General features: G+C 40.1%; 1 protein-coding gene across 2 annotated transcripts in view; it reads right to left on the reverse strand.

Moving 5' to 3' along the window:
- myo1g (myosin IG) overlaps positions 1–24,625 on the reverse strand; it is a 54,950-nt gene that overhangs the window by 19,772 nt on the left and 10,553 nt on the right. For both annotated transcript variants that reach the window (XM_088090147.1, XM_088090148.1), the window contains 10 exons: positions 23,211–23,381; positions 22,739–22,809; positions 16,905–16,979; positions 16,645–16,777; positions 14,133–14,299; positions 12,927–13,134; positions 12,102–12,325; positions 10,948–11,092; positions 7,502–7,606; positions 6,634–6,747 (listed from right to left, as the gene is read on the reverse strand). In XM_088090147.1, the coding sequence (XP_087946273.1) occupies positions 6,634–6,747; positions 7,502–7,606; positions 10,948–11,092; positions 12,102–12,325; positions 12,927–13,134; positions 14,133–14,299; positions 16,645–16,777; positions 16,905–16,979; positions 22,739–22,809; positions 23,211–23,381 (1,413 nt within the window). The remainder of the gene's footprint in view (positions 1–6,633; positions 6,748–7,501; positions 7,607–10,947; positions 11,093–12,101; positions 12,326–12,926; positions 13,135–14,132; positions 14,300–16,644; positions 16,778–16,904; positions 16,980–22,738; positions 22,810–23,210; positions 23,382–24,625) is intronic.

Raw genomic sequence — 24,625 nt, forward strand, 5'->3', positions numbered from 1 at the left:
CAAAATTGCATCTTAGTACAGTATTTAACTTTATGTACTTTGTTAAATTCTAGCTCTGACTGGGAAAACAGGAAACAGAGAGAGAAAGTGAGGTGTGTCACAGATTTCAGAGACTGGAATGAGAGACAGAGTGGATTAAGCCTCTTACGGCCCCCAGCACACACAGGTTAATCCAGTGGGGACGACAGTGTGTCAAGGCCAGACTCTGGTACAACCTGTCCCTACAGTGTTCAGCCATTTAATGTTTTTTTTAAGGTGATTTAAAGCATTATTTCTTGATAAAGCTGTGGAAGCAGCCTTTTGAAAAAGGTATGAGGAATTCTCTAATAATTCTGACATTTTTATGTCATACAGGGCTTTATATATAATTGTACATCAATATAAAGGAGCTACAATGATTATTTTCATTATCGAGTCTTTTTTCTTTTTAATTGATTGTTTGGTTTGTTTGATTAAGAAATCAACAAAAGAAGCTAATTTTCTAAAAGGGCAGCAGGCGCTACAAGAGGTGTTACTGCATCGCATAACTCTTCAAAAGTTGAGCGGATCATCCTGAAGGTTTAAATCCACAATTCCTCTGTGAAATCTTGGACTATCACCTCCCAGAAATTCCTCATACGTGGCCGCTCCCACATATAAGAGGCTTGCACGTGCATAACACGCCTATGTCGCCTTCGATTGGGAATAATATCGGCTAGTGTGGTGACTACAATAGAAATAAATCTGCTGATGTTTTGAACATTCATCACCATGCTTCTTGGACTGTTATCGTGAGAGGAGAAGTCGCAGAACATCACCGAATGGAAACACATTCATCTGGCAGTTGTGTTCGACATTTTTCCATCTGTAATGGAATCCTGCCTAATTTAAGCAGCAAATTATACTTTTCAACAGCGTAGTAATTTTATCCTCTGCCCACCATTAGTGGCACACATGATTTTAACCTCTGTAACTTCACATTTATCACTGAACGAAATCCTGGAGTCGCAGTTAGTTTCTCACTTTATATACACGGGCTGGTGCTTTACACTTAGCAAAAAATCACTTTTATTTTTGATGCAGTTGTTCAACTTCTGTGTGCTCCAACTGTGAGTCACATAACATTGTCTATGGGAAAAATTGTAGCATTTTTTCTTGAGGAACCAGTCAAGTATGAAATAACTCCTTCCTGCATGGAATTAATCAATTATTAGAATCAGGACATGTCACAGAGTTGCTGCTGTTTGGTCATAATGTTATATCAGTTTGTGGCCTGAGCGACCTTTGAGCCTTCAGTATCGAAGGTCAAACTTACTGACTTTATACCGAAGAGTCTGGTGACATAGTGTGAGGACGGAGCTGCACTGCTTCTTCTCTATTCTCTGTTTCTGACCTGGATAAGACTCATATCGTTCACTCTGAGCAGCAGAGCTTAATGGCATCAGCTATCTTTAGCTGCTCCGCTGCTGCATAATGATGGTTTTTAACCCTCTGGCATGTTGCGCACTTGATCTCTCTGTCTCGCTCTCGATAACCACTGCTAGACTTCCAGCTGTGCTGACTCATTGTGTTATTGGTCGTCACATAAATTCATTGAAATTACACTGTACAGATCTGTACCATCTGATTACTGTTTAACTTAAAACCTCCAGTTGAACCCTCCTCACCTGAAACGTTTCATATGATCCATCTCAGTCTTTTTTGGCACAACCAACTGACAGGGAAATTATATTAAAATACCAAGAAGTGAATCTGACACCAAAATGTCATATTCTAAATGTTTTCATATGACAAAAATGACAGAAAATGAAATCTAAATGTCATAAAGTCTTCAATGTCACATGAATATTTCATGATGTATAGTACGAGCTGTGTGTTCACGTTAAGTCTTAACCCCCCCCCAACCATAACAAATATCAGTTTTCTGTTTTTGATAATGCTGCCACACCATATAACACATTATTTCCTATGTAGGAAACAATACTTATTTTTTGTATATTTTTTAAAGTTTCTCATTTCAAAGCAAATCAGTTAGAAACTGCTACAGACAGACTCAAAGAGTTAGTTTTAGGTAATTCAATAATTCTTGAGCTGAGAAAATCTGTTCCCGACATCTTGTATTTTCAACCGACAAAGTTTCAGTGGTACTGTTAAGTGTTTATGCGCCATGCTTTCTACTTTTTGTCAAGCTACTACTAAACTCATAAATGGGCAGTTCACCCCAAGTCGATTTTTCTTCTTAGTGCTATTTATCAATCTGCATCCGCATTTTTTTTTTTTTTTGCGTTTTGAGCACCACAAGCTGAGCGCCACCGAGTTCAATTACACTGGAGAGAATGCAGACATCTCCACGGCCGAAATCTCCAACATTCGACAACTCACACCAAAACTATCTAGACTGATAACCAGCACAACAGTTAAGAGGAAAAAAAACATGCATTTTTATTATGAGCTTAACTGTCCGTTTAAATCAGGTCCCTGCTATCTATAGGTCCCTTTCCAACTTCCTGTTCAGAAATACATCAAACCCTGAAAAAAAAATCCTGATCTGAAAGCTATTTCAAGGAGCATCAAGATTCAATAAAGCTGTCATCTCCTCTCTTCACTTTTAACTTCCTGTCCTTCAGAGCTGACGGCCCTCAGAGATCCCTGATCCAGTTTCTCAGATCGAGCTGGGAAATGAGCCAGGTCCGCCCCAGACGGCAGAAAACCTAAAGCTGAACATATACACGATGTCACAGCACAACCACGGCCTCACAACGCCTAACATAAACACACACACACACACACACACACACACACACACTGTCTGATCAACACACCCAATCAGAAACAGGTCATAAGCCCCTTTGGGTCAAAAGGAGACGGTGTTCTCTCTCTTACTGATGGATGGCACTGACCCAGGTCATACATGATGGAAGATGTGTTCGGGGAGTGAATAGAGGAAGTGCACAATTGAGTGGACAGAGTAAGAAATAAAGGACAGCTGGGATAAAGTACAAGAGGTCTGACCCACATTCCTGTTAGTTGTGAGGAATTGGAGCTGCTACTTGGTGCTGTACAGTGTGTGTCTGTGCCCTTGTTTATGTTTCAGTCTCAGGTTCATTCTTTAACAGTGTATCTTAGAAAAAAGGTTAGAATTAGATTTGGTTTAAGAGACACTCGGCCAATTTTACACATCGTTAACAGAAAGTCTATGTTACAAATTGGAGGCATGTCGCTCTTATCAACCAACTTCCAGGAACTCTGGAACCAGAGGCACTAAACAAGAACTAGATGTTCCTTACACGCATTCCTGGTAGTGCTACCACTGCATCTGAATAACCGTACTGATTGGACAAATTAGATCGATGACTGATGATTAAAAAATGGCGGCTACTGGTAAATTGCAATTTTCACAACTGACCACACAACTAAGACTGATTCTGTTGTTTTATGTTTTTTAACTGCTGCATGACTCAGCAAATGAAGCGTAAGCTCTTTCTATCACTCTCTAGCTCTCTTGACCCCGGCTCTGTCTTTCTCTTATGCAAAACTTTAGCAATAAATATTGTCGTAAATAGTGATGTTATTCTCTCCCGATTTTATGCGACTTCTCCTCTCGCGATATCATTCAAAGAAGAAATGGCGATGGATGTTCAAAACATTAGCAGGTTTATTTCTGTTGCAGCCACCACACTAAGGTGAGCACCCAAGGCTTTTGGGTTATGGCCAAAAATATGTTTCAGGAGGTCAACGTGACCGTGACCGTGACCTTTGACCACCAGATTCTAACCAGTTCATTCTTCCTAGTGGACGTTTTTGTCAGATTTCAAGAATTTTTCTCAATGTGTTCCTGAGATATTTCTTTCACAAGAATGAGAAGAATGCAAGGTCACTGTTCTTACATTAAGAAATGCTCAATCCTTCTTCCTACATCAGTACAAGAGCACTTTCTTGTTTTGTGAGTTGCTGAAGGTCTAAGTTTGACCAAACTATCAATTTTAACCCTGCACACCCACCCTTGAGGGTAACTTGGGTCCTGTTTTCCCATATTTTTGTGTCTAAGTGACTAATGAGAACAACAGTTTTTTAAACTGGTCCCGTATTGAATGATAAGACTGCAGGCGGCGACAGCAAAATAGGCTACAATGTAACCACTCGGGGCAATTATGCACTTTCTCTTTACATCCACTAAAATTGCTTGTTATTGTCACGGACAGTCTCGGATTGTTATTCTTAGTGTCTGACAACATTATTGAACAGATCTCTACAGTTGTAAACCTTCTTTTCAAGAGTAAGGTCCTTTTTGTTTAAACAGCAACAGCCTCAAAAATCTGCATTAGTGAACCCACCAGATTCCATCTGAATAAACTAATTTTAGCCTGTATGGAACCAGCATTTTTACATATTGTTAGTAATTGTTTTTACCGTGGTATTGTTTATTTAAACAGAGTCTGGAGGGTTGTGTGATAACAATTTCAGGGCTGTTTCTAGTTAAAAAGGGATTTTACTCTTTAACAACAAGCTCTATCTCTTTTGGGATCCTTTGTATAAACTGTAAACAACTTAGAATAACAATCTGACCAATTTCAAAAACTGCTTCCCAATTAGCCATTTAGACACAAAAACATGGGGAAATAGGTGGAAATATACCAAAGATACCCTTTAAAGCACCTGAACAACTGGAAAGTACTACCTTCACTGGAGCAGGGACCTTTTACCACCTTGAACTATCTCACAGGAACTAAATTTAGTATCTTGTTTCTCTGGTCAAAGCACAGGTTTAGTTCCTGAGTTTCTCAAAAGGTTCTTGGTCTCCTGGGAAAGTTCATGAAGTGGAAAGATGTGGTTATTTATCAGACAGGAAAGAAACCGCAACCACAGAAAGATGCTATGAAGGAAATGTGAGATCCAGTGTTTTTCAGGAGTTGACCTATTTAAAACCAAAGGTAGAGATATCTAACTTCTGATCATTCAATTCTGACTATTTTTTAATCTGTTTTTGCAAGTACCCCAACTTTATGGAAGTATTCCTTCAAAATGAGTGCGATTAGTAAGGACAACACGGACAATTTTCATCTTTACTTTACTTTTACTTCATTTTTTGACCCCAGTCTTGATCCGAGTCATTTAATAATGAGTATCTGCTGATATCAAGTCCCAATCTGATACTTTTGTTTTCCTAGATAATACAGCTGCGGAGTGCACAGTAAGAAAGCTTCTTAAAGTTTTTTTAAACACCTGCATCCAAGCTGTTCTTTGATGTTTTTTTTATTGGCCTTTTATTATTACTCATTTATGTATTTTACAAAATAAACTATAAAAAGACAACCCCTCCCTTGTTGGCCTCCTTGAGGGAATGTCTCTGTCCCTTTAAGAGTCCAGTATTTGCTGCTGCAGCCTGTGTCTCAGTAACCTGATTGATCTGTATTCTGTTGAGTGTTTATTTTTGTCATCTGCACATCTCTTGGGGCAGTTTACCCTTAATTAACAAATAAACTGTGTTGGCTTTTTGCTCACGGGGTGTTTGTTTCACTTTGCAGTGAGCAGAGAAGAAAGATAGACAGCCTAGTGGGTAACAAAGACTGCACTCCACATTGCTCAGCATGAATGTAAAACACCTGTGTGACAGCTGACATAAAACAAAGTATTGGATTGAGCTCTATAAGCTAAATATTCCAGATCCCAATCAGTCAACTTTTATCAGGAAAATCCTGAAGAAACTTACACAGCCACAACATATATGTATGATATTTATCCCGCTGTTCCACACACAAGTTATGCATCTGTTTTTGTCAAAAGAAAAACAAACTACTAAAACTAAAACTACTAAAAACAAAAGACAGTACCATACCAGTGCATCTGGGTATCTGGTCCTCTATTGCAATCAGCATGAATGAACTTTCAATTTGTGAAGACATCACTGCCCAAGCTCGGTAGTGAAGTGCAGGTAAAAGTTTTTTTTGAAACTTGCAGCGACCTCGCCCTTTATGAGAGCCGATCTGCCCGAATCAACCCAAAAACATGTACTTCACCTTCAATCATTCACCTGAACCCAGCCTGCAAACTGGAGCTGAAAGTTTGAAAGTTTCTGGTAATGGCTACATTGTATGTCATTTTGTATCATTGTGTGCCCTTTTATCTTAATGTTGTTTGTCTTTGTACATACTTTATCTTCATATTGTATTTTTTAAATTACTATTTCAGGATACCTAATAACATCAGACAAGGGTGTACTGATGAAAACCAGCTCCCCAGCACACATTCGGGTGCATTTACATCTGTTTGAATGTGGATTAATGTACATAGTCCTTGCTTAAATAAATAAATTACAAATGACCAGCCCACCTGAAACATGCGATACAAGCTCTAACAAGCTTACCCGAGCTGTTCGACCCACGGCAGGGTCAACCCGTGCAGCACTAATGCTCAGGAATGTGACTCCATGCTTATACTGCTTTGCTAATTGAAGAATTAATGTTGAGAGGAATAAACTGCACAGGCCGTGCTCTTAGTGATGGAGGAACATGTCACATTAATTCAGCAGTATGGGTTGTACAGTTTATGTGTTTTAATAGTATTTGGAGGACTCTGGAGCTCTGTAGCTTTAGATTAAGGTTGTGCTTCTGTGCATGAATGTGTGTGTTCATATGCTCCCATGTGGGTACTTACAGTGTCTAAGGGAAGCCTCTTCAAAACCTTGTACTGTTTCTTTGGCTCTAATTTGTAGACGCTCTTGTCTGTGATGAGCACGGCTCGGTCTGTGCTTTTGTTGAATCTATTCACCTGAGAGAGAAGGGGACAGAAAGAGAGACAGAAGAGGAAGAAAAGGATAAAGTAAAGCTCCATCACATTTGTAGATTTTCTGTTAAAATCCTTTTTCGCCACTTGAAGGATCATTTAGCTTATCGGTACTTTCAATTCAAAAAGAGGTTTTCCTCGCCAAGCACACAAAACAAAACAAAAAAAGAAAATTCAGATAAAAAGACAAAAGCTCTGGTGGGTTTGTCAGCGTTGGAGGTTGTTTTATTTCACTTTATCAAAGCCTGCATATCTTCAATAGTACTTTGGCTAAAGCTGCACCAAGAATTTAGTGGAAGCCCTCTCTATAATCCCTGATAAGGAAAATATGGCCATTATTATCCAAGGGGAGATGATAACAGCAAGTTCATCATGGGGTGACGTTATAAGAAGGGCCTCCGCTGACAACATTTAGTTGAGTCACAACAGGCGAGCTAAGTAAAATCTTAAAGATTAAGAAAATTGTAGGAGTGAATTCATAGTTCAGTTCCTTTCATGATTAATCCTCTGATTATTTTTTATCTCATTTCTTTATTTTCTTCTCTGAGAGGGTTGTATTCACGGCTGGAACGTGAAACCTTGAAAGACAAGCCGACAAAAAAGATTGTGAGGGGGTGGTAAGGAGAACACAGCAAGTGAGAAAAACATCCCAAAGCTACAAGGAAGCAACAAGAGAAAGAAACTCCGTGTACAAAACAGACATTTTCATTTCAGCGAGTTCTTTTCCCGCGTACTGTACCTTCCGACAAAGGCCGGAGAAGAGGACTTGACTGTACTCGTCCTTGTTCCTCAGCTCCTTGCAAGCACGAATGAAGCTGGAGCTGGTCTGCGGGCAGTCTCGCGCCTGCAGAAATGAAAAACCCCATGTCATTTACAGGAAGCCACCAGCTACGGTACAGTGGAATAGGAATGTGTCACATCGGTAGTCGAATAAAACTCTTGGTGACCTCTCTCAGCCTCTTTCAAGCCTTTTTCATCGCTTTCATTCCATAAGCAGCAGATCAAAAGCTTGTGGCCTCGGGCTGCTGTTACCAGACACGGTGTTTGACGTGCCGTTACAGAGGGAGCAGGGCGGCCGACACTGGGGCTAAACTGCCGGATGAGAAATAAAGTTGGGGGCTGCTAATCTAAAAACGAGTCACCGGCTCCCTCCTATAGAGCCGTCACAATGATGTCTTCACTGCTATGGTACAAAGAAGTGTTTTGCATTTGCTAAATGTATATTCAGCAAAATCCCCCCCAAAAAATCAGTGGGAACATTTTTAAAGATGTATTCATAGTGGATAAACAGAAGCATGTGGCTAAAAGTAGGAGGACATGCCTTGTCCTATGTCCTTAGCGCCAGTGGGAAAATTGTGGGAAATCCTATAAGACGTTTCCACCGGCACTTTCGGCCTCGCCAAGCCAAACTTTATTTCGATCAGGTTTTTTCTGTCCCCGACTCTCATCCATGTCATCGCTGTCTGTCCTTCTTCTGAGCAGGGTAGTGAAACACCCTTTGCCAAAGATGACCGCATAATGCAAGAGACTCTCACACAGAGCTAAAATGAAACAGGTGCTCATAACTTTTGTACATAACATAAATAAACGGTCTCATATTGCATTATGATGCTGTTGTTTTTTTCATATCCGTACATCCGTACACTGGAATGTTTTCTTGAATGTTACTCAACTTCAAAAATTCTATTTCCTATATTTGCAAAAAAAAAGTAGAGGAGCATCTTTCTGTTGTGCTCCTCTCCAGTAAAAGCTGGAGGAAATGGGCTGAAAGTTGTTGACCACAATGCCACATCAGAGCAGACAGAAACATGTCCCAATGGTTCACAAGCAAAAGTACATCATTAGTTAAAGACACATTTTTAAGCAGGTAGCCCTGCCGTACGGAGATGCAAATCCCTGCTGCGCTGGGCTGATGCACCGAGTCAAACCGAATCTAGCCAAGTCAGCACGTTTGATGAAAGGGCTATCAAAGCTACAGGCATACAATAATATTTAATTGTGCTTCAGTGTCCAAATTTAATATGATGCTTGGTCTGTACACAAAGCCAGCTGCATAAAGAAGTTATTTTCCAGTTTGGTGTGGACAAACTCGACTCGACTTCATCCAACACCTCAGACCACAGAGCGCTCTCAGTAGAGTTCTTCTCTGATGGCTCCCCGAACACATGACTGTAATAAAATAATCTAATCATAAAGCTCCTCAAGTCTTTCCAAATTTTATCTGGATGTATTCATTTCCGATCATACAAAGAATCTGAAAAAATGCAGATGATGATTATTTATGGGGGGAAAGTTGATGTAATATGGCTATAATAAGCAAGTTGCATGTGTTGGCTATTCATGTTTTTCCATCTCCTCTTGTCCTGATGAGCTCACACAAAAGCAACATCCCTACTTTGATTTCTGAGATGAATGAATCTTGTGATCTTAAGGGTTTTTGGGAGGACATTACATACACTAAAATGTTAAACCTTCCCTTTTTTTCGCCTTTTGTGCTCAAACACTTGAGCTAAAGCAGTCGCATAAAAGTCATGATTCAGCCCGACCGCATACCGGATTTCATGCACTTCTCTATAGGTCTTTGTGGCATTAACAACAATCTCGTGAAGCTGGAGCCCCGAAGGAGGGCAGCGAGTCACGGGCCGTCTAACAAACTAACGAGGGGAGTGACTCAGTCATGCTCACGCTCCCTGAAGGCGTCTTTCAAGCCTGCAGCCACCAAACAAGCTGAGATTAGCTGTTAAATGAGCCGACTGTGGGATTCATTAAAGAAGGGCTGTGTTCACAGGCACCATCCTCCTTTAGTCACACTGTGAGGCTCGTCGTCACATGCACGATATACATTCACAACAGCACATTCTGTGGTCCAACACACTGCTGCTTATTCAAGTCTTGTGTACTGTGATACATTCAAGTGAAAAAAATCCCCTAGATTTTCACACTTAGCGAAGAGAAAAACAAGGAAAAAATCACAAAACTTCTGTTGATGCTACAGCAGAGTCCACGGGACTAAAAACTTTTAGTGTTCGCCCTGCACAGTGGATTTATTATTTTTCTATTTTTCCTCTGTCATCAAAGTGAAACAAATTTACCATAGCAATTAGAAATGAAGCTGTGGATGTGTTTCAAAAGTAAAACACTGGTTTACATCATAAATAGTTTTAAAAACACCATGTAGTTAAGGGTATGTTTGTGTGCTGCATTTAATAAGAGCAGGACAGAAATGCAGTTGATGTGGCCAAATGAACAAGAATAAGAAATGTTTAATTTTGAAAACAAGCACAAGTTACTGTAAAAAACATAATGTGATGTAAGACTTACTTTTGTGATGATTAACCTGAATATTCTAAATTCACTTGTTAGCTTTTTTCTCCAAAGTTTGCTCATATCCCACGGTCTTTTCAGCACACTGAACTTTTTTGGGTGTCTTTAAATGACTTCAGTATGAAACTGTGGTCACCTGACAACATGTGGTTGTATATCATGGAGACTTTAACCTCCATCCCTGTTTTAGGTTGCATGATGACGTCTGATTGGATTCCATTCATTGAAGACAATCATAGGATACAATCAAAAGCACCAGATCTTTTTTTATTTACATTTGTTGCGGTTGTTGTAACCTGGATTTTAAAGCCTAACCTGAGTGCTCTATCAAATCTGATGCATTGCCTCTCCTTATGCCTTATTTGCACATGCTAGTATTTCAAAGTCATTTGTATTAATTGCAGAGGTCGTCTGTGATTTTAATCTGCCATGTCTGTAATCTGTGAAGTAAAACTTTCACCGCAAAAGGAAAAAATAAAGTTTAAAAAAAAAAAAAAAAAACTTTCACCGCAAATTACCCTTCATATTTCGCAGAGGCTATGTGATAATATCAGTCCCGTGCAATTTGGCAACACTTGAACAACGATATATCTGCCATCTCTACCTGACTATGGGGCTGATTTGCTGATCTCACAATTCAATACGATCACGATTATCATGTCAATAATGCGATACATTGCAATGCATCTTAGAAAAGATTTATTTCCACAACCCTACCTAACTGATGTTTTGGATTTGTTTTTTATTTTATTTTTTGTGCATTGAATATCGAGAATAATCAAGGACTTTATGGGCTGTTTTAACATGTTGTGAGGTAGATCATTGATCTTTCTTTGTGGTTCATTCATGAGTAGTTCTTACATTAGACAGGTAGTCCCTCTCCCAGGCTCTGCTGACTCCCCAGTCTTTCCTCTCTCCGCTCAGAGCAGTCAGAGCTGCCACTTTGGCCCGAACCTCCAGCATGTCAGACGGTGGGATGTTCTTCACAATCTGCCTCGCCCACCACCTGACAACAAGGGATGGGAACAAGACAGCGTGTCACGTGGGTGGAATAATACATCAAAAGGTGCAACGGAAAACAATACAGTAGGAGGGACGGCTTCAAGATTAGGACTGTCAGGGATAAAAATAAAATTTATATGCAGTGCCAAAAAACATCCTTGTTGTTCCAAAGCTCACACAATCACACAGAGACGCATTCAAATTATCCTGCAATTGTGCAGAATATATTTAAACAAAAATATGTTGCTGTTCTCAATGCAAATCATTGTTTTAGAGCTAGATGAGAAAATAGTTATCACTCTAATATCTGTGTGTTCAATGTGAAGTGACAGCCTGCAGAGGAAGGAAGCCTGGGTGTGTTCAAATGTAACAAAATCTGTCTCCAATTTTAACATTTTGTATGTTTTTTATTTGATATGTACTTAAACCAAAATTTAAAAGAGGTTTGCTATACTTTTGCAGGCCATATTGTGATGGACCATTTTCTGACTGATACGTCTACTGGAGTTTTGTTTCCCAATGTGAGCAATCGGGTTGATCTGGTTGACCAGAATATCAAAACAGTTGGCAGACATCCAAAAATATCTAAGTGCCTCGCTTTGTCAATGTCCCACATTTGTTGGACCAAAACGTATTCACCCTGTAGCTCTCTTGTTTGGTTCAATGGACGCACTGCCCATCTCTTTATATTGCATATTGCATTTGCAAAATGCAAAAGGATACAACATAGCACAAATACAGAAACAAAACTAACATAATGATATATACAGTATATTTCTGGGATGATATAATGTTACTAAACAAAATGGATAAAGGATAACAGCTGGTTACCTTGGAGACAACTGAAATGTTTCGCCAAAGCATAAATTGAAAAGGCTGCGCGTCTCTTTTATTTCTGTTGACTGACACTCATCAAAAGTGTTGAGCGCCCTGCCATAAATCAGGCTGAATATTTAACATTAATATTGTCATTTCTATGATGAACGAGTGTCTTGATGTTTGTGGGATCTGACCTTCGATGCAGCATCAGGGTAATGTTGTGAAACTGGGACAGAGCTGCGGGCGGGGTCGGCCACTCCACACTTTTTCCATAGTCAGCCATGTTTCGCACATTTGAAAACCTCCTCTCCACCTCCCAGAAGTGCGCTTTCACCTTGTAGCGCTTATAGCAGCCCATGATGGTGTAGATGGCCCGCATCCGCCGGCATCTCATACGAGCCAAAGCCCCGCGCCACACCTGGGAGTTTATTAAAAAAAGGGCGATGTGTTAAAAAAAGAAAGCAAGAGAGGAGAAACGAGAGTCCCAGTGAGCTGAACTTGTGCTCCAGTTAGAGAACCACACTTCTCTGCAGAGTCATCAAAGTAGGTCAGGGAAAAGAGAAAGAAGAGGAGTGTTTCATTGAGGGAGCGCAGTAATTGACTGTAATGTAACTGTGCTCTGGATCTCATTAATTATCCCAATTATTGTTACAGGAAATTAGGATTCAAGCTGGCAGATGAATTCCAGTCAAACATAACCAGGAGCCACATATTCATGAGGCTGAGGCAAACTGCAGTCTCTTTGAAACCCAGAGGTTTGAAACTGGAGAAGATAACGTTGTGCGTGATTAACGGTGATCAAATGATCGGAGCTGTGCGTGACATTTAATTAGGGCTCTGTGTCAATTAATTGGACTGTCAGATCAATACATCCTCATCAACGTCCATGCACGTCTCTAAAAACAGCCGCAGAGATCTGATATTTCACATTCTGTTGAGGTTGTGGATGAATACTAAAAGTGACGATGATGACAACACAGAGCAAATAATAAAGTAACACTAAAACTAATATGGCCAACCTTCTGCAGGAAAAGCACCAGAATGGGGATGAGGGCGGCTCTCTCCTGCTCCAGAGTGTAGAGAGACCGCGGCGATCGGACAAACAGTTTGGTGTGTCCGTACGCCACATCGTCCTGGAAACCGTGCTGGGTGATGATGGCCTCCACTGCCTCTCTGTCCGAGGCCATCAGGTGGTTCGGCCAGGTGTACTCACATGTCATTTTATACCTGCAGAACATTCAGGAGGAGAAAGAGGAAAACAGGACAACAATGATGTGCTGCTCAGTATCTCTGTATGTATGTACAGAAGTGAGAGTGTTATTGTAATTAGGTAGCTTTTTAATTGACCTGTAAATATGTTATATGGAGGACGAAAAATGATTATCAATAAATAAACAAATAATGTATAAATAAATACATCAATAACAAATCTGAAAATAAATAATGTATTTAAAAACTAGGGAATAAATAGCTAGATAGATTTTACAGGACACATGACTTTCACATTATGTCCACTTGCATGGACTTATTCATAAATGCATTTGTTTATTTATGTTTATAGCTGGATTTATTCCAGCATTTGTTGATTCTACAGTATTATCTGTTTATATATTTATTGGTATTTAGGCCATTTTTCATCCTCTATATCTTTAGTCTGTGGGGCACTCACTCACACTGGAGAAGCTTTGTCAAGTCTCATTGAGACACAAAGCCTACATCATAAACTGGGTGTATGGAGATTATTATTAAAGATATAGGCATTTAACAGGCAGAGAGTCTCTAAGAAAATAAAATATTAAACTGCATGATGGGATCTGCAGGATCTAGTGTTTTGGCACCCTGCACCATATAGGAGACTTGAAGCCAGCGTGACATCACTATCTGAAATCCTTGGAGTACTTTTTCAGAAATAATTGGTTTATTCTATTTTCTTTATTTTAAAACACAGCATAAAGCATTGTTGTCCACTGGTAAATGTAACTTGGAAACTTAAACTTAGTATGATATTATGATAACTTCCATGTTAGTATTTTTAAGTTAAATTTTATCATAAGAGTAACGAGTACTGGATAGTTTGGTACATTTTACCCCTCTGGTGCTACACTGAGCTGCTGAATTTATACAACAGACACAACTTTTTCTCTACTTCCTCAAAGAGAAGTTTCCCAAAAGATGAACCGAAACACTGAAGAATTCTTGCTTCATCGAGCATAATGTTCTCTTACCGCTGCAGGACACGTGCGTAATGCTGCCTGTATGCAAAGCCCGCTCTGCGCACCATCACGTTCTCCAACAGGCCGAGGTAGGCCACCTGGTGCTGGCAGCGAGCGTCGTCAAACAACACCGGAGACTTCATCTCGTTAGGCTTTACGCATCGCACATAGTACGGCTCCTGAAAGACAAGAGAGATGTAGGTTACTCCTCAGCTGACTTTATTTTCGTTTTGTTGCTGCAGGACAAGATAACAAGATCATTTTTTTTACTTTAAAATATTTTACTTGACTTCCCAACAGGAATCAGTGAAGTATCAAATCATCACATGACTGCAACTGGCTTGTGTATCAGTTGTTTTTTACTTTCTTTTTTGCTCATTTTCAGGTATTTTGTTGTACCATTTTACTAATTAGATGCTATTTATTGGGCTATGTTTTGTTAAGTTGCTCATTGCCTTCTTCCCATGTTTTTGAAACAACTCAAACCAACTTGCTCTGGTTTCAAAGGGTTAAGGTAAAGATGCAATGAAACACAACAAAAAGATGGTACAGTGTTGCATGTTTCCAACACGTGGACAGATTCAGTGTTTGTATGACTGGCGCAATATTTTTCACAACACTCTTGTTTTATCACCTGCAGGAACTTGCGTTTGTCTTTTGATTTTTGCATGTTTTTATGATTGTTTTCATAACTGCTGTGCTCATCACTGTGCGAGTAAATAAACTACACTCAGCTTGTAAACTATCACAAAGCCCCTGCCAAGCTGCAAAACTGGCAATCTGAGTTCACTGACCTTAATCAGACTTGCAGAATATCTCAACAGACGCTACAGTGAACAGCTGAGCCTCATAACACATCCAGCACATCTACTTATTAACAGCACATTTAACTGCACATTTCAACTTTGAAGACGATAAAGTGTCCGGTGTGGAGCCACAGCTTGACGCCTGCACCTTGACAAGGATCTCTGAGGGACGTGATATCCTGTCACAGAACAGAGGCTGCTGTGTTTCCACTCTCTAACTCTGTCCATGAAAGATGAACAAGGCGGAACAAAGTGAACACTTTCTGCTCCCAGACACTGTCGTCCATCATATCAATGATGCATGTGCATGTGTGCCCTCAGTTTCAACCCAGTTTGGGCAGGGATTTAAGAAAGGAGTCTGTTAATGGAGGCTGAGAGCAGATGAAGTGGGCAGACTGGGCACAGGTGCTTCTGTTCGGAAGCTGAAGAAAACATCCGCTCTCCCAACGTGACCTGAAGGTTGCCAGGGGAGTTTCCTTTCATTTTACCTCAGCCACACCGAGACGAGATGCTACAACAGCTTGACAGCAGGCCGTCCCAAAATAACAGCAGGAAATGTCAGACTTCAGTCAGTGAGATGAGGCCAGGAGAGGTGAGCAGAACATTTTGTGGTCCAACACCACCTCCCCCTCACCACCCGATCAACTCCACACACAACAACACAGGATGAGGTGAAGCGACCTGCAAAACCTGTTACTCCCCGACACCAAAAAGAGCACATTGCTATGTGTATACGTTCCTGCTGTATGGCTGCGTTGTGCCTCCAGCTCCACATTTTGTTATGCATGGTGAGGAGCCGTCCTCCCAGAAGAGACATGGCACAGACACACTGGCAGCCTCAGAATAGCCTGTGACTCATGCAGGCTTTACAGGGACCAGCAAAGCAAACTGGTGCCGAGCATCTTCCTGATGATAGCAGCAGCGTAAAACTGGGGACAAGATCTAGACAGTCAAAGGCACCAAACTTTAATTTGATGCATAATGTTGATGTGCTTGGTCATGGAGGTTGTGTTCCCCCTTTGCAAAAGATTATTTTGCAACATAAATTGCATTTCACTTCCTCCTATCTTTTGCTTTGGTAAAATGTACGTTCAGCTATTCTTGCAAGCAACAGATTTCCTCTTTGCTTGGTATAACACCTGTTGGCTGGCAATTCAACTATTTTCAAAAACTTAATTGGACAATCAACGTTTGCGGACTAGTGACTGAATTTAAATGACGTTACTGTACTCGAGATGCAATGCTACGTTATGGGACCCACAGAACTCGTAAGCAGTAACGATAAGCTCAAACGTTATTGATTTTCAGATTTTAAAAAAGATAAAGAAAATTCCTGATAACTTTGGACTGTAAGAATCAAAACAAAGTACATTTTCTTGAGGCAGAACAAAGGCAGAAAAAAATGTTGCTGGTAAATTAAGATATTAGATATCTATTACGTGCATAGTAAGGAAATGTTTTGTATTTAAGTTAACATAATAAGTCAGAAAAGGCACAAAATTAAGACATTACCAACTTTCTATCCATTATGGAGTTATCTGGCCGGTCTGAAAACTTTCTTTCAACTTCACAGCATCGGTACTGACGTTACTGCTGTTGCTTGGCTTACTTCATCATTTGTCAGAATTGGGTATCTCCAATCGGTCTAAAAACCACAGCTTCCTCCAGGGGTAAACTGGAAGGGATCAGGAAGTCAATCTTAAGCTGAAACCACCAACCTTGCAGCTAAGTTTGTCCACCAAGGCCACGATGGAGTTCTTGAAGAGGGTAGCGGCGGTCAGAGGTCGCTTGGTGACCTCTGTGATGCTCAGCTGACCATCTGGCCACATCTCCTTCAGGACTGGGTTGGCACTATGAGAGCGAGAAGGGAGCAAGAAAAGGGGGCAAAGAGTGAAGAGAGGATGTTGTTAACTGGGCTAGCTGAGTGATGTGCAAGAACCTCATTTATACACTTAACCCAGTTACTGATGTTTGGCACCTGTTGTACATGAGACGCTTGAAATCTTGGAAAAGCAGGTCCTTGTTTTTGTCCAAAAAGCCCTCGACGGAATATCTGTAACAGACGTACAGGGAAAAAGTGTCATAATCAAGAGTGATTGTAAAAGAAAGTAGCTCGACAGGTTGGGAGTGTTGTATCAGAAAAAGATGTTAAATTACAAAAAAAAAGTAACACGATTTAAACAGTAATCATCTGTCACTAAAAGGGTCACTATCACTACCCGTTAACAGACTCCACTCTGCTCCAAATGATTCACGGCCCTCAGGCTGCGGGATTAGAACGACAGTCATGCCGCTTAGACGATTTACAAATTAGGAACATGGTCAGATTCCCTCCATGGCTCACGTTTTGGAGAAGAAAAAAAAACTGTCTACAAACTAATCTGTCTGCCTGTTTTTAAACTGCTCAGTTGGTTTTGTTGAGGCATCAGCGGGAGGTCACGGGCGCACTGTGCGGCACGGTTACATAAGCCGGCCTGCCTCGGGGTGAGAGCCCGCTGTAGTGTAAATGTTGCCTTACATGAACCTCCCGCTCTCCTCTCTCATTAACAGTCACATAAACTTACAGTGTGGATGATTAGCTTTAAAAAAATCACACTGCATTTAAAAGCCTACTTAGTACTTAAGTATTGTCAGATAAATGTACTTAAAAGGTAAAAAATGTACAATTTCAACAGAAAAATGGCCACTGTGGGTGATGTTTACAATTTGTATTTTTATACAGTTAGGTAGTTTAATACAGTGGTTTCCAAACTGGGTGTCCAGCCCCTACAAGAGTAAAAATACTTTTTTGGGTGTCGTTTGATGATTAACAGAAAAGATTAAAGTTCTACGCAAATTTGTATTCATTGTTTGGGACTAATCTTCGCTGTATTTGTGAAATATTGGAAAATTTTACTTTTATAAGGGCTCAGACAGTTATTTAATTGAAACCATCTGAGATGCTTGGAGGAGGAATCACACTCATAAAAAAGTCACAAGCCAAAAGATTGCACTGGATTACAAAACATCAGTGGTGTTGGTAAGAAACTGGTTTGTTTGGGCATGATGCAGCAGGAGCTACAAGAGGTGTTATTGCATCTCATAACTCCTCAAAAGTTGAGCTGATCATCTGTAAGTTTTGAATCTGCAATTGCTCTGTGAAATGGTGGACTATCATCTCCAAGAAATCCCTCATATGTGGTCGCTTCCACGTGTAAGGGGCTTGCCTTTCCATTATCGCTCGCATAACACGCCTACGCGTAAGTAAGAAAAATCCTCAGCATACTCTATTGCCTCATGGTACTACTAATGGCATTACAGCAAGAGGACGAAAACAACCAATCTGAGTTGAGGAGTTGCTAACGTAGCTGTCAATCATGGCTCGGAAACTGAGGTAAAACTGTTGAACAACTGAAAAAAAATACGAATCAAGTTCAGGTACTTCATGGCCTTTTTCTACTGTACATAAGTACAAGCAGCAAAATGTACCTCAACTGTTACTGTAAAAGTCCCTGTAACAAATATTATTATATATGACATTTCTCCATTGCTAATACTGATGCATCACTGTGTGCTGTAAATATCATAGTCTTTTTACTGTTTACTTTTTATATCCAAAGTAGTTGATGCCCCTTTAATTGGCTACAAGATAAATCTGGGAGGCAATAAGATGATCAATGGGAGAGTGAATAATTTTACCTCTTTGGGTAAAAAATTGTTCTTTTCATAAGATCATGTACAAATATTTGTGTGAAAATCACTGTTTTGTGCCAAAAATGATGGAAAATACAGGTTTACAGTACATTGTTTGTTATATTTTATTATGTTTTTATGCAAAATCCTGATCTGTAAAGTACCTCTGGTTGTCAGATAAAAGTAAAGTTCTTCCCTATGAAATGTAGTGGTGCAGAAGTATAAAGTAACATAAAATAGAATTACTCAGTTAAAACACAGAAGTACCTTTAAGCTATACTTATGTATAGCACTTGAGTAAATGTACTTCCCCCACTGCAGTTGTTGACACTCTCCTTCACACATACATTTATTCTACGTATTCCCTCTGCATCCCTCCCTCTCTAACAAACAAACAAAACGTGGACACACAGCATGTCACATGTCGTCTGCATGGCCCTGTCTGCGACTGTGTCCTGGGCTGTCACATCTGGAGGCAGAGAAGCAGAGACTAGCTACGACAGATGTGTCCCCTTTGCTCATAGGCAGCGAAACCACCTGACCAAATCCCAGGAAGCTCATCGGAGAGAGTGAAAGGAAAAGAAATAGCAGTCGGAGCAACACAATAACAAGCCACAGTGTTCATTTACAAGGACAGGACAGGACAGGACAGGACAGGACAGGACAGGACAGTGCTGGGAGAGAGGACAGACAGGAGAGGACATGCACAGATAAAGGCAGCTGCTCTCCAGAGGCAGGCGGATGATTTAGAGAAAAGTATATTAAAGTATGAAGGTCAAGGCTGGTGCAAGGAGAGGGCTGCATGGCACAAGGTTAGAGGGAGCTCACACTGAGAGCCGGGCGACAAAGACGTGAGACATTGTGCAATATAAATTTGTGCACTGTGGGTATATGATATGTCTTATGGCTGCTCAAAGTGCTGCATGTGCAGGCTGAAATACTGCAGGGAATTGAAATGTGGATGGCAAAGAGAGTCAGGTGAGGGTTGCAGTGCAAAGGGAGGGGAAATAAGAAGAAAGAGAAGGAGGAGGAGGAGGAGGCAGCGAAGTAGGTCAAAGCTTGTGATAGTGGTGGTGTGGTGAGAGTGGAGGGGGGGGCAGTGGGTGGCGAGGATGAGGGTATATTTAGCCAGAGCAGACTCAGATGTGGTGGGATGGGACAGGGGATGATGGGAAGGGAGTCAGTGCCACCAGGAAGCAATATATGAGGGGTGACAGCTCAGCTGGAGCGACCCCGGCGTGAGGCAGGGTGAAGGGGACACACAGAGACAGGGACAGCCATCTGTCATCACCACTGCAGGTCTGTCACACATGCTCTTATCCAGCCCATTTTGGTAACCCTGGCATTAAAATACATTTACTCAAGTATTGTGGTTAAAAGTGCATTTCTGTATAACAAGTAATATTCATCTATAAATCAAACAGTTTTTATAAAAATAAAGATTTAACATAAAATACATGAAACGCTTTTAAAATATGTTTGGTAAAAGATTACTCAACAGCGTAAACATTCAGACCTGAAACAGTTAATTAATTGGTCATAAAAAATGAATTAAATATTGTATACTGTGTGTGTATATATATAAAATTTTATTTCTTTATATATTCTTATTTCATTTTATTTTAATTATTATTATTTTATTATTTTTTATTTAATTTCAACATAAATTAAATTCATTAACATAACTTATTAATCGTTCAAAGAATACTTCTACTACTTAATTTGATCATTTGTCTATCAGTCATTTGTTAGTGTTTTTGTGTAGCTTTGCTGAATCTGAACCAACACTTTAAAACACTGAAGTCACACAATAACACAAACTAAGTGATCGAGGCAGCTGTGGAGCAACAGCTCCTGTTTTGTCAGTGGAGTCTGCACAGATAAGTAAATGTGGCTGATACATGAATGCATCAGCACTAATAATATAAAGAGATAACATAATAGAAGCATAACCCTCACAGGGGCTATTTTTCTGACTTAGGTACTTTGTATTGGTACTTTTTCTGAAGTAAAGGATCTGAAGACTTTCTCCTCCCCTGAACATTAACAAGAGGAGGGCAGATAGAGAAAACAGTGCATTGATAGTGTCTGAGAGCTGCCTTGATCTTCAGAGATGGATAAAATTGCTGTGTGTTTCGGTGTGTGTTCAACATCGTGTTAGCCAGGATTTCCCCGAGTCAAAGACCCTTGATAAACCCTACTCCAGTTCTCCTTGATTACTGCTGCTGCTACATCTTACAGAGCCAAAACTGTCTCATCAGCTGGCTCCATCCTCCCTGCCCGCCTCCTCCTCCTCCTCCTCCTCCTTTCGTGTTCCCTTGACATATTAATGTCCTTCCCCTCTCTAGATTGAGGGCAGTACACGTGAGCAGCGGGGATCTTCTGAAACCAAAGCCATGACGGGTGACTTGCTGGCCAGGGGCCTCATCTGGACACTGTGACGTTTAAATCCAGTGGGCACATTAAGGAAGTGGAGCAGTGATGGAGAGGGAAACTGAACAAACCCTTTGATCTCTAGTCTATCGATCTTAAACCAAATGACCACTAACACAAACAAAAATGATTGTATTTTTGGAAAAATGATGAAATTAATCCTATAAATTCTGTTAAAGTGGCTCTGAACATTTTGTGTTTGAATCTAGTCCAGGACCTTTGTGCAAGTCACCATGTCTTCCCTACCTCTACTTTGGTGGGTTTTTTTTCAAAGTCAAAAAACATTCACAGATAGGGTCTTCATGAATTATAAATTAGGACTGAAAGGGGGAAATGGTTTGAACTACAAATTTAAAACCCTAACAATTGAAAAAACACGCTGCTGTTGCAACTCAGGTCAGATTTTTCATGCAGAAACATGCCAATTTACATTTTAATTAAATCTCTAGATAAAATAAATATTTGTGACACCTGTCGGAAAATTCTGCAACAAAGAATCCGAGATGTCACCAGCCATTAGGGTTGAACGATTTATCGTAATTTTAGCTGAATCACAGTTTGGACTGGTGCCATATCAAAATCTCAGGAGCTGTTTTTGCTAAAAGCAAAATATGTATCCAGACACCATGTCCTCGCTTGCCTATTGTCTTCTACAGACTTAAAAAAAATCTTTGATTGGTACAGATCCTGTCAAAAAAACAACAAAAAAACAAAATAATAAAAGTAACAAATAAAAACTCCAATATCACAATGAATGAATAAATAAATAAATATCACACAATGGCAGAAGTCGCCCTAAATGAACATTTTACATCAGCCTCACAGTGAAGAAAACTATTTTTTCTCAGTCTATGGGTGGCAAACCGTTAACTAGTAGAGGTGAAAAGACAGCATAACATCCATTTATTTTATATTTATAGTATAAACGGTGTTTACATAACCTTTAAAACAAGCCACATGTTCATTGTGCGAGTGGACGTATCTCATAGATGCACGTTTTGAACATTTGCAACCACTAACTGATTCTGGGAAGTCAACACAGATGAGAGCATCTCCTCTCACTGCCTCACGTGTGTTGTTCATGCCTATGGTTGTGTCTGTAGCCTGGCTATGCAGGCCAACGAATGCACTGCATGTATGCGGGTGAGCAGTTTTCTTCATGTGTGGTCACGTGAGTGGACTTTAATGTATATATGTAGCTTTCATTTCCCATGAACACGTGTGGATGACATCCAACATTTACTGCTATAGGCGGCTAACTTTCAGTGAGGATATTTCCCATTTGTATGCTTAGCAATGTGAACAGGAACACACACTTTGGTTAATATTGTCGTTTCAGTGTAGTGAGTGGTGGATGTTTTGTCCTGTAAATTTATAACTAAACTCTGTGTTGGATACATGCAACCTCTAGAAATATATCATAAGATCATAGTTCTGGTAATGAGACAATATTCAAATGAATACTTTTCAACACCCATATGTTATATGTTACTTAGGATGATGGTCAATATTAACCAGAACTTAGAATAAAAAGCGCTACACCAACACGACCACTGGAAGCTTTTATGAATCCAGCGATGTCATACACTGACCTCTCTTAATAGGATTATTTGGCTTACACTTCTGAACTCTGCACTATATCATGTCAATTTTTCAGCCACATTTCGGCCCAGGGCCACAAAGTGTGTAAATGTGTGAGCGACTCACGTGACGTCGCCCGCATAGTGGCGAATCCGGAAGTGTTTCTGGAAGTCCATGGTTTTGTCAGAGGGGCAGAGCTGGAAATGAGAAGATGCTGTGAGTGCAGTGCTAACAGTGTGGATTTTTAAATGTAATATACTATCAATATTTACAGTGATCAGATGTCGGGTTTGAGCCCCTGTTGTTTGTAAAGACTCCAGTGAAGTCTCTGAAGGCTAAACACTGGAGAAACTCTGCTCTCTACTGACTGCAATGCAAAACTGCATCTGTATTATAGCTCATTTTAAAGGACACTGTAGTGACGCTTCACACTTACTTTTAAGAAAAAAATCAAACCAAAACACACACTGTTTTGACAAAAAATACTAAATTCTAATTCATCACAATCTAATTTCGTCATATCGCACACCCCTTCATCATAAATATACAATAAATATATAATACCCTAATGGCATATTAGGGTATTATCTGTTCTCACCTTGCGGGAGGTGTAGTGGGGGTGATGGGCCAGTTTGGTGTCCATGCTCTCCAGGCAGACCGTGTCTGTGACTTTGCCAACAGTGAGACAAGCTTCGTCCAAAATAGAGATGATGCCTTTGTGAGGCTGCTCCACGAGGTCCACAATGATCTGGTTGTTGAAGTAATCAATCTGTGACAAAACAGTGTGATTGTTTAGTAGGAGGGAAATATAGTGACATTAGTGCCATTTATGAACCATGTTAGTGCATGTACTGCGTCGTTTTGTTCAATGGCATGTTAGTGCACTTACACACTTATTTGTTTGTGTGTCACATCTGCACCATACATATCTCTCATAATAACTTTTCAGAAACAACTTTTTCCCAACTTCACCAACCATTTAGTTTATCCACATCTGTCCAAACTCATGTGCAACAATTACAATGCTTCAAATACAGTTGTTGCTGCAAAGACGCTACCGATTCTAAAACACGGATGCTTCATATTTATCTGTCTCCCGGCAGCACATAAGATCTTGGCAATGAGCACAGTTTTAAGGTGCACAGCCAACATTGATGTCACTAATTCAGTATCTGACCAAATGTCTCTCCTTTTTGTTCTGAGTTGTGATGTTGATAATAGGCAGAAAAGTGTTTTGCATGACATTAACATGTCACAGTGTAGTTAACCTTTTTGACAAATGTCATCACTTCATCATTTTATCCTGTTAGAAATTTGCTTAACATTGGCGTATTTATCTTGAATTATTGCTAAAAACACACTTGTGAGGTCCCAGTGACCTTTGACACCAAAGTCTCATAAGTTCATCCTTGAGTCCATGCAGACGTTTGTGCCAAATTTGAGGAAATTCCCTCAAGGTGCTCCTGAGGTATTGTGTTCCCAAAAAACGGGATGGACGTGAGGTCACAACAACTATAGAATAACCCTTAAACTTAATGCCTTCGGCCACAGCTGTCACAGCGCAGTGGCATTTTAAAAACCTAATTTATCCCTAGATAAAGCCTTGCATAGCAAGTGTAGTACAAAGTGGGAAAGAGTGAAAATATAGACAGCAAATAAATCAGCTAGGTGAAAAAACCAAATGTATACAATACCAGAAAAGTAAACAGGTTAACAGTAAGTGTCACAAATAGAACTGGTTAACAGTGAGGTGCAATTTAAAATATAAATATGCCGTACAGCAAACATCTAACAGCAGGAACATACATAATTTAATTCCTGACAATTTTCCTATGAGAAGAATTGTTCATATATTGTATTTGTTGTCATTTTCACAAATACGTGAGGCCACTAAAACACTTCGTTTGTGAAAAGTTTCATTAATTCACTACCCTAAACTCACACAATCACTTATCACTACACTGTATAAACATCAGACTACAACCTGCACAGCTGAACTTCAACTAAAAATGC

This window comes from Plectropomus leopardus, chromosome 17 (assembly GCF_026936395.1).
Source record: "Plectropomus leopardus strain MGB_pleo_1.0 chromosome 17, ASM2693639v1, whole genome shotgun sequence".
Taxonomy (NCBI): domain Eukaryota; kingdom Metazoa; phylum Chordata; class Actinopteri; order Perciformes; family Serranidae; genus Plectropomus; species Plectropomus leopardus.